General features: G+C 39.5%; 2 protein-coding genes across 2 annotated transcripts in view; one reads left to right on the top strand and one right to left on the bottom strand.

The window, feature by feature from the left end:
* The first annotated feature begins 162 nt into the window (after positions 1-162).
* Positions 163-7,484, top strand: LOC110063735 (uncharacterized). Its single transcript, XM_089282176.1, has 6 exons — positions 163-334; positions 1,387-1,841; positions 3,116-3,617; positions 4,601-4,856; positions 5,856-6,038; positions 6,729-7,484. The coding sequence occupies exons 1-6, from the start codon at positions 197-199 to the stop codon at positions 7,040-7,042; spliced, it is 1,848 nt and encodes a 615-aa protein (XP_089138302.1). The 5' UTR covers positions 163-196; the 3' UTR covers positions 7,043-7,484.
* A 1,089-nt stretch (positions 7,485-8,573) lies between these two features.
* The window catches only part of LOC110063736 (uncharacterized), a 3,585-nt gene continuing 927 nt past the window's right edge, over positions 8,574-11,231 (bottom strand). The window contains exons 2-3 of the mRNA XM_089282177.1: positions 10,584-10,800; positions 8,574-9,988 (exon numbers count right to left, since the gene is read on the bottom strand). Of these exons, the coding sequence (XP_089138303.1) occupies positions 9,372-9,988; positions 10,584-10,800 (834 nt within the window). The 3' untranslated portion in view covers positions 8,574-9,371. The remainder of the gene's footprint in view (positions 9,989-10,583; positions 10,801-11,231) is intronic.

Genomic DNA, 11,231 nt, shown 5'->3' with positions numbered 1-11,231 from the left:
CCACAAAAATCGTTATCTTCCCTGACAGTTTCTTAGGAGACATAAAACATAAATTAGCACTGATAATAAGTCTATGTTTGTTTCCAAGGAAAAATACGACAGGTATAATAGTGTTCCTTTATAAATTGACTGATTAACATATTCTCCAAACATTCCTAGGGCGCGCTCTTGGCGGAACTTCTCAAACAAAACCAACATGGCGCCAAGAGGGTTATGGTGTGTTTTACTGGTTCTTTTCAATGAGTTTTCTCCCTGCCTCGCCGACAGTGCAGATCCTTCTGTATGGGATACGAAGGATAACGTAAAGTTTGGTGTAGCTGAGCCAAATGTGGAGGTTTGTGTTCTGTGTTGGTGTGTTTGGTTTGCTGTTTTAGCGGGCGATCACAAACAGCAGCAAACAGGTCAAATTTTCAAGGAAATACACAAACTCGATAGGAGGCGTCTGAAATAGCTCACTGCATTTGCTATCGTTGATCAAAGAGACAACGCAAATATTGTTTTGATTTATTAGCTTTTATTGCGGACATTAGCCAGCGGATGTATAGGTAAAGTTTACCATATTTACAGTGGCTATTAACTAAGCTTATATGATTCAAAGTCATCAATGACTTGTTCAAACGTGAAGTCACATTACTGTAACTTAAATTAACCTTAAGCTTAAGTATAAACGTAAGCTTAAGTTTGTTGATGATTCTGGAGATAGAGTTATCTTCCAGGTGTAGGGATTATTTATTGTTTTTAAGATTTCAGGAGTTAGCTCATTAAAATTTTTCCTGAAAATTTGCTAAACTGGTTCAAATTAATAAATATTAAAATATCTGACCAAACATTTGACTTGAAAAGATTTACGTACATACATACATACATACATATTAATTTATTTGATAAAGCAGGTTGGAGATCAAAATTGGCAAGACGCTAAGTCCTGATGTGGACCTACACTATCTAAAATTAGATAGTTACTTGCAGTTACTTGTGAATTTTACTCATATATTAATATAAACTTAAATAATCTATGTGCCGTCTCTATTACTTTCTCTTCCCATTGAGCTCAAATACAGTTTCCTTATTATTTTAGAATTATCATAAGACTAAACAATTACGCAAATTAGCAACTATCAACTGATTTCACAGGATATTTGCTCTCCAATTAAAGTTTCATAACTTTAATTTTATTTTTGACTTAAAATTATTCTTCAAGCCCAACAAAATTTAACTTGCAAGTGAAGTGTATGCATTCTCACTTGGAAAGCTTGTTATCTGATTCAAACTAATAACTAAAACAGTAGCATAATATTATTTATGAAAAGTACATTTTTTCTTATTCTTTTTGCAAAGAAAAAAAATTTAAAAAACTTACTGTTTGCATAAATTTATTGTTTTTAGGATTCTATCCTTGATGCTGACTTCACTCCACAAATCAGCTTCAGATACCATACAAATGATGGCCGGAAAATTTTTGTCTTCGACAAGATTTTAAAAACAAAGCACCTTGGTCTATTTTTAGAATATTTAAATGTGGACTTGGGCTCTTGGCAGTTCAGGCTCTATGAACCATATGATGGCGGCATTGAAGAGCCAATGGATAATATTCCATGGATTAATCCAGTAGATTGCCTAGAATTTTCCAGAACTCTAGTTGGAAGAACAATTCAAAAAGCAGTTATGGATGCTGCTGGAACTGAAGATATTTACTATCCATACAAAGTAAGAGGAAAAATCATGCGACGAGGAGACTTCACTAAACTGCACACTGATGCTAACAGAACAGATGATGAATTTTCTGCCTTGATGTTCCTGAATCCAACATGGAGAAAGAACGATTATGGTGAACTATATCTGTAAGTTATAATTGTCTAAATCCTGTCCTTTTCCATTCAGTTTAACATATGTGTATGGTATCTGTAGCGGCCAATAGGCATGGCTTGGAATAAGTGCCATCCGGTCATCCGGTTGTCCCGGCAAGTAGATTTTCTTGCCGGGTAAGTAACTTTACATTCCCCTTTGCCCAATGGGCAAGGGTTCAGGTACGTTGTTGGTCAACTAAATCAATAAAGGGCAAGCTGGAGTTCCATTTCTTTTTTCGAGCCCTGATGGAGCTCAGCGCCTCTCCCTAGAAATTGCCAGAACTATTAAAAGTACAAGCAACACTATAATATTGAAGTAAACGGTTACCTTTAAATTACTTCATTGTAATTGCCTTTAAATAGAAAGTTCTGTTAACAATTATGCCACCATGATCATCCGTTCTTTTTTGTGGGTTTTCGTGTGCTCACTGCTGACTACATGATGAATCTACAAAATTAGTTTTTGTATATGGAAAAAATCCCACAATGTATATGCAGAGAAAAATGTAATCCTTGAGCAATCAAAATTTCTTTCTCCCAGTCATTCACATAATGGTATCCTGTATGCAGAGCTACTAAAACTTGTGTTTACAAGTGATCGCTGTGCGCTCAAATTAAGTCTCTGTTTCAGCTACATTATTTGTGATATTACACCCTCCTCAAACAGGTACATATATTTTGAACCTTTTGTACCGCTGTGTAACCTTTCCAATTTTCTGTAACATCAAAGTGCCCCTTACCTGTTTCTGAGTGATCGCTAGTCAAAATCCTGCTGGCAATCACAAATTTCTTAGCCAACTAAGTTAGGTGTCATCTGAATGCTTAGTGACAACCCTGTTAGGAAATAAAAAGGTTAAGTCTGTATACGTGTCAAGCGGTCCATCAGGCTGGAGCTTATCCTGGTTTCTATGGCATGAAGCCACTTGGAGTATTTGTGTATTCCCCCCCTCGATGGGATGCTTGTCCGTCGCAGGGTTACCCCCAGCATGAAATTCACCGGTACCCATATATACACCTGGGTGCATGGAGAGAGGCACTGTGACAATAAAATGTCTTGCCCAAGAACACAACACAATGACCGCAGCCGGGGCGCAAACACAGACTGCTCAATCTGGAGTTGAGGGCAATAACCATGAGACCACTGCACCTCCAAATCTGTTAGAGTGATGTAATATTGCTGAGTTTTGTGTCTGAAATTTGAAATTTTGTTATGTGTTTTTTTTAAATTCTATTTGTGTCTGGCTTATCAAGTTGCATTCTTTCCCCAGGTATGATGAAGATACTGAAATTGTTGCTGGAGCTGTTCCAAAGTTTGGTCGTTTAGTCGTATGGCAGAGTTCCATCTCTTACCTTCCGAGGCCCCCTAGCATTGCTTTCAAGAAGGGTCAGGTGTTACTTCATGTACAATTCACAAAATCAAAGGAGAAAATGCTCAAAGGCCATGCAGAGATAGTGGCATCTAAACATGAGCGCAAAGCTGCTTACAATGCCGGATTCATTGGAAGTAACAAGCCTGCCCCTGCTAATATCGATGTGGCACAGCATTTTGTTTCTGAGCATAAGTCTACACAAGGGAAGAGAATACTTGTGTTTGATGATCTTTTTAACAAGGAAGATTTGGATAAATTACGAGCCTTCATTTTCAAACATGGCACATATTATTACGATGACAGTGATGAAGGTGATAATGATAGTGACAATGTTCAATGGATTGCGGGGTTTGAGATCAATGATTACATTCAAAGCAGACTGTGGAACATCATGCAGCAGGTGGGTGAGTCATTTGTGACAACACTGACTGGTTGCTGTAAACACTGGCCAATAAGCCACGGCTTTTAACCAAAATTCTGCAATAAATAGGACAAATGTGTTCTTGTTAGTACACAAAATTCTATTGAAAAACTGACAGGATTCAGGGCTATGTTATAGAAGTGCCCGGGTGCCTACAGACAACTAACTTTTGCCTTTGGGTAACTGGAAAAACTTACTTTTTCATGTATAAGTTTAAGTGCTCCAGACACCCAGGATTTCATGGTTAGGAACCTTTGGGCTCCTCGTAATTTTTCTTAGACCACAGCCTTGGGAATATATAAAAATACTGCTTCAAAAATACCAGAGAAAAGTCAAACATATATTTAAGCTGGTAGACATGATGTCCACATGGTTACAGAGCTAATAAAAATTATAGGCGAGGGAAGCATTCTCTGTTTTCAATGTTAGTGAGTTTACAATGGTTTACATTCAATGAAGCAATGAATGTACACTAAAGTGTCTTTCTCAAGTCTCCAAAAACCTTTTTCCAAAATATGAGTTGCCATTGTTTATGGTAATTCTGTAGACTGCTAACTACTGACACTGGAATCCAGATTTCTCCAACTCTCAATTTTTTGAACCTCCCAATAACTCAAACCAAAAATACGTTGAACCAAATGTTGTTTCTCTCCCCTCAGTCAAACATTGTAATTTTACCCTTGATTTCTGATACTACCCAATTTTTCAAACCAATTTTCCTTTCTCTGGGAGGTTTGAAAAATTGGTATTCCATGGTACCTAAGTTCTCTTAAATTCAATTTCAATGTATTGCTCAAGTGACAGTGATGAGAACATTCAGGAAAGCTACATTTGTCAAGGTAAGGATTGTGTAGCATTATGACAAGTCCTGACAAAGGCTGACTGTACATTGTATGTACATAAGTTACTTGTGCACACGCTTAGGATTATTTGACAGACACCTCGCATACATTGCTTTGTAGACTTTAAAACATGTCACTGGGCAGGATAAGTGGTTCCCTTATGACATCTCCTGCAACCTGATCAGAAGTGCCGACCACACCCGTATTCACCAGGATTGTGAGCCTCATGAGGATGAATGGACGTACCTCATATATCTGACACCAAACTGGACCAAGAACGACTATGGAGAAACTGCCTTCTACGAGACAATGACTAACAACAATGAGATCATCACTGAGGTCCGGCCAAAGTATGGACGGGCTGTAGTTTTCCAAGGTAAATTAGTTACTCATTTTTGTAGAATGTAACTGAGTCTCACGGGCCTGTAATGCATACAAAGGACTGCAATCAATTAGCCTTCTTCACTCATTATGAACCATACGGTATGCTTGCTTTAGGGCTGTGAGGGGTTGTCACGACCAGTCTTGGATCATTGTGATCCGCCAACTTGATGTCCTTGACAACTCATCTCGGATCATCACAATCTGCAACTTGTTCAGGGATAGGTCTTGACTTACCTGAAGTTCACTTCTGCTTAGCTTTTTTCGAAGTGACTTCTCGTGTGACAATCGAGATAGTTAGTAACAATCCTTGATGGATCATTATGACACGGCGAACTGTCACGATCTGTCATGAAGCATCGCCCCTTTTGCAACCCGTTTTGGATCAGATGTGTCGGATATACATTCAATGATTTCTCTAATGTGGTGTTTGATCTTGTCTCCATGCCATTGTGCTAGAAAATATCTGAACCTCATGTACCAGAATTAAAAGTATTTGTCTATTTCAACATCATTTTACACAACCCAAAACCAAACCTAGCAATTTTAATAGCTTAATGTTGTAGACTAATATGTAATGTATGCAATGTGTTAATGGCTAATGAAATTACTCACTCGTGAGCAAATTTGAAAAATTTGAAGTATGCTTTTTTAAAGTTTGTTTTAGCGAAATTGTAAAATGCATATATCTATATGTCCGTCCATCTGTCCATATGTCCATCCATCTGTCTGTCTGTCTGTCTGTCCAACCACCCACCCATCCATCCAGAAATGTTTTGTCTTTAATCCATATAAATTCTATATGTGCTACTGCAGTTTTAGGAAGAAGCTTCTGCAAACCCTCTTTAAGGACATTGAAAATACAAGGATGGCCACCTTAAACAATGCTCTAGATCATAAAGTATATACAACCATTTTTCATGAAGCATGAATCCCTGTTGAATGTACTTAATCTTTAAATGCAATCATTTTTAATTAATTTTCTCCATTACAGGTATCATTCCTCATTCAGCTCGGCCACCCAGTACTAACCAGTCACATGCACGGCTCACCTTTGTTGCTAAAGTGTCTGTGGATGAGATGGTGGGTCGGCAAAAGGCATTCAGAGAGGAAATGAGACATTTCCAGCCTTTAGTAATGCCAGAAAGTATGCCGAATTTGATGGAGCAAGGACAAGGTACATGTATGAAATATGAATAACATTATTATTTTATCGCATGCAATTACTAGGCCTGCTTCTTTGAAAGTCAGTTAACCACCGGTGGACCCACCAGGGTTGAATGTTTGAATGTTTGTTGAGCGCATTGTCAAGCAGTGGAGGTGCAAAGGCCTCATGGTTATTACACCTGACTCCAGATTGAGCGGTCCAGGTTTGAGACCTGGCTGGAGACATTGTGTTGTGTTCTCGGGCAGAAAACTTAAAAAATTGGATGGGGTGTGCGACCCGCTTCCCAGAACTCGTACCCTATTTAAGACCAAAATCCGCAATTTTCCCTACCCTTTTTATGACCTGACCAAAAATATGATACCCTATTTAAGACCTGACCCTAAAATGAATACCCTGTTTCAGACCTGCCTTATAATTAATTGCCTAGTTCAGACCAATGTTAAAGGCATTGTTTACATACCACTATTGGGTACGATAGCTTCTTCTTAGAAACATGCCCTCTTCAAGACCAGAGTGCAAAATCGATACCCTGTTTCTGACCAAAACGGCCAAAAAAACCATACCCTTTGGGGCCGCACATACCTATATAGCCCATATAAGGGAGTAACCCCCGCCCCCGGGATGGAGGAGGGTGTTGAATCACACCGATCGAATTTTCTCAGAACTTATCATTTGTTTTTTCTACCTTTAAAATTTCAGACGCGAACATGGAAGAATCCGAGCCGCCAGAAGAACAGGAATCAGGAAATGATCACGTTGAGAGAGAAGGAGATCAGGAAGATGAGGACGAAGAGGACGAAGGTGAACTCGGCGAGTTTGAGGAGGAGCCGAGAGAAAGCTTTCATCATCAAGAGGAACCGGACCATCCGGTATTGAATGAATTATACGCACGACTTGAAGAAGTCACCCAGAATGGAAACCTGGATCAAATGAGGAGTCTTCATGGTGAACTGCACGCGCGACATCTGATGGCAAGACAAGAAGCTGTTAAGCGAATTTCGGATCTGATTTAGAAGATTACTAACAGTTTTAACTGTTGATTCAGTAAAAATCAATCACAGGTTATAAAAAGAAACTGTCCTAGAGTATTGTATTTTAGGTTTCAATCAAAGCCCCCATAATAGAACCTATACGAATTAAACTGACAATCGAAAGGAAACGTTCACGTCATACCGTAAATAAAAGCTATTTCCACCCCCCTCCCTCTTTCACCTCTCCCCTTCCCTGCACAATTTGTACGTGAAACATGTCAGGTTATAAGGTGACGAAGAAAGTCAGTGTTTCATGCTTGAAGCTAGTCTCCTTCACCCCTCATCCTTGTAGCGGATTAAAACACTAAGTTAAATTGAATATTGTTTAATCTCTGTACACCGCCACAGTGTTTGTTAAGACTGCACTGACTTTTCGTAATGTAACCGTTATTGAGCATAAAAGCTATGTGACAGCTGAAGACAAGAGTTTTCATTTTGCACTTGGTGAAGGAGTTCCCTCCCCCGGGAAACATTTCAAGCCACGCTCACAACAGGATCTTGGTACCCAGTCCTAGAGATTTTCTTCAAAATTTCCGACGAGCAGCCCCGTCCTTTTCATATGGGAAAAGAGTCCGCTGACCACTATGCCTGAACCGACTCCTAATCCCCAGTAACATCCTCACACGGCACCTGTTGTCAAAATAATAAACATGAAGTTAAAAAATGCCGAGCAGAAAAGCCTCAAATAGGCCATTTCCGACTTGCCTTTTGCCTCTGTGTCAAAACTAGTGTTCGGGCGAAACCATTCATGTGAAAATGTGTTTCGCCTACAGGTTCACTTTCATGTACTCAAACTCATTTTCATATGAAAGGTTTTTACATGAGGACTCGTTTTCAAACAGAGGCACAAGGAAACTCGGAAATGGCCTATTATCTGAGCCGGCGATCAATTTTAGGTGGCGTTGTTGCTAAGAAACAGACCATCGATGCCCAAAATTTCCGCTACATATTTTTTCAAAGGGTAAAGGACTGAGTTACGTCACGGTTTGCTTATGTTGAAAAGTTTGGCCTTTATTTTTATCAAGCTCACGGTCGATTGCAATCCTTAATAATTTCCTTTAATCTTTAACCATCCTTGTTACTTTATGGGTTATCTACCTTTGGTGTTTTTCTATCTTAGTCAACTGTTGTTTTCAGGTTTCCTTCAATTTAATTGAAGGTAACTTCGCTTAGTGCAGAGAACTCAAAATGCCGCGACTGAGATCCTCCAGTTTAAGCAATGACGACGGCGACAACGAGTACGATGCCTAGTTAAAAAAAAAAAACATGGAATTTTGCAATTATCCAGATCTGTATAGTCCGTCGATCGGTTTGAAAACTCACTAAATTAAATATGTAACGCCAGTGATCAAATGCAAAAGCAATTACGAAAAATTAGCCGTCGTCGCCTCCATTCTGCAAAATACGCAGAACTTGTTCATTTTACGTTGTTAGGGACTTAAGAATAACAAGACGGCAACAGCAACAAGAGTGTCCCCAAACAGTGAGCAAAGAAATGAAACTTCGACGCAAATTTGCGGCACCATGATAATTTATTAATAGGGAACAAGAGAGAAAAAGAGATCAAGGGAACAGGTATCTCCTCCCCCTTTTCCCCTCTGGAAGGCCCTCAGATTAGATCAGTCGATAAGCTCAAAAATACGACGGGGAGAATTACATAAATCACAAGCCATGGGCGAGGTTTTACTATATGTCACAAATTGATGACCAGTGTGCTCTCTGACAATATTACTAGTATACCGACTTGTTTATTAAAAAAGTTGCTCCTGATCGCAAGGTTACCCTCCCTCACTTCACCTCAGCCCCCCTCACCCCCCCCCCCCAACCTCTCTCTCTTCCATAAATCTTTTACGACGAACGTTTATATGGAAAAAGCTGTCCCTGCTGACCAAGCTAACAACTTCTCCCTTGGGAGGCTTGACGGGATCGAGGGCAGATACGCGCGTGCGGAGAGTTATTAAACACTGTGGACTAAGAGCAACTTTTCTATATATAAGCCGGCCATAGCTTCTTTATATTACTTTATGAGCTTGGAGGATTACAATTCCAGAGGCCGCAACCACTTTCGGAATATTTTAAAGTCTATTTTCCTGACTTGCACACAAGAAGTTATTTACTTTATTACTTTGCTCGGAACTCGTGCAATTTTTAACCTTTCCAACTAGTTACCAGGTGCAGCAATTTAACTGCAATTGTATCAGAAAAAAATCACAGCGTAGTTAAATTCATTTCTATCATGCAGTGAGTAAAGCATCCACCTCAGTTTATGTCAAGTGCTTGCACACTAATGAAAGACTTATGACTTTAATTACTATATTTCAATCGTCACAGTTTCTCCAGAACTGATGTTTTCCATGGTTTCTTTAGACACTAAATAATCCATTTCACGTGTCTTTCTTTCTACCATATAGCATTTGGATTTCCCCAGACAAGAGCATCCTGTAGAACCATTTCTGTGCTCTCTACACTGATGTGCACCAGAGGAGAAGTTTGTATGAGCGAACGATAATTCAAGATCGCTACAATGACGACAAGGCCTAGCACTGGCATTATCCGCTGACCTGTTATGTGTACCGTCTTCAGCATTAGGTTTGCTTGTTTCGACGTTCGCTGGGAGTCCAATTTCACTGTGGTTTTTCCTATTCTTCTCTGTCATTTCGTCAATAAGGTCTAAAATGTTCTGGAAATGGTTTCCCCCGGGTTCACGCCCCGCTTTTACTTTTGTTTGTTGAGGGATACCTCTTCTTGCTTTTGAAAAGCCGGATAACTTCGAACCCTGTTCAAACATTTGCAGCTCCTCCGGGTTGAAGTCCAGCGGTTTAATGTAAGACGTAGGACCGAATAGAATGTGAAAAGCGTTTTCGTGATCAGCGTCCTCATCTTCGAAGCCATCTGACAACCAGAAACTGTGGTTTGCACTCAAGGCAGCTACGAAGAGGAGGAACAAGCAATTTTCAAGACAGCAGTTATGATCAGTTAAATTGGCGACAGATTTTGTAGAAGTAACATTTGTCTTCCATTCACCGTTCCTTTCAAATGTGGTTAACCTTAAGCCTGTGCACAGGCAAAATTTTCTAGCTTTGGTGCAACGGTGGTCTGAAGGCGGAGTGTTGGTAGTCCATCTGGCACTCTCATTGTCACGCCACGCTACGCTTTTGGGAGAGGTACTCTCTCTATCTAGCGTTGCGTGACAGAGAAAGGGTCAGGACTGGACTACCGTGTGGGTGGCAGTAGTCTGGTTACGATCCTCTCCCTGCCTCCTTCCCCTCTCGATGAATCCGTGCTATAGAATTCAATTACACTTTTGTTTGGAACTATCCACCCTCCTGCCAGCTGAGGTTTTAAGGTAGGTTGTATTTGCTTGAATATGTTTTTCAAGTACTGAACACCCACACGATTCTAGTTCCTAACCTGTTACATTGCCTCTTATATTGCTTTTAAGGCAATATAACAGGTTAGAAATTAAAACTTCTCGCACTTATGGGCGGACGACACAGCACGTCAACTTTTCCTAAATACTTACAGTCCAGAGTGTGAGACCTTGTATGAGAAGAACTTTTCCTATTACAACACTTGACCCCAGGCCACCTTAAAGCCCGGATGTAAGCTCGCCTGTAGGGTGGCCACAAGATCCCGTATAACAAAGGATTCAAGAAACCGCTGATCAGCGGTAACTGAATCGCACACAGGCCGAAAAGTGTCGGATACTCAACCGCAAAAATACCAAGACTAACAGCCACCTGGGAAACAAAGAAAAAAAAATAAAAAGTGTTTTCAATCGGTGAAGATATCCCGTTAAGATGAAGTGAATTATTAATATTCTTGATTGTCTTCAAATGTATGAATATTTATTATGCTACCACTGTTTTATTGATCAGTTCTTCAATGTTGTCGATGAATTGCGTTTAGGCAGTTTATAAACGTTATTTTACTTTAATTTACTGAAAATATTTGCAGAACATTCTTCTTTCAGGTCCCAAATTTATTTGACAATTCTTAACTCTTGTATTAATATTACAGTTTTTGATAGACCGAGGCAACTTAACATGTAATTGAGTATTTTCTTCAATTCTAAATGAGGAGATAATTGATGCGAAGCGATTATATAAGGAAATACGGTAATTGTTACGTTCGATTAGATAATTAAAATTAAGTCTTGTAATATGTACTT

Source organism: Orbicella faveolata, unplaced genomic scaffold (genome assembly GCF_042242905.1).
Source record: "Orbicella faveolata isolate gen_17 unplaced genomic scaffold, um_ofav_v1 contig_12, whole genome shotgun sequence".
NCBI classification, from domain to species: Eukaryota; Metazoa; Cnidaria; class Anthozoa; order Scleractinia; family Merulinidae; genus Orbicella; species Orbicella faveolata.
Note: the sequence above shows the minus strand (reverse complement) of the source record. Positions and strands in the feature narration are given on the sequence as shown.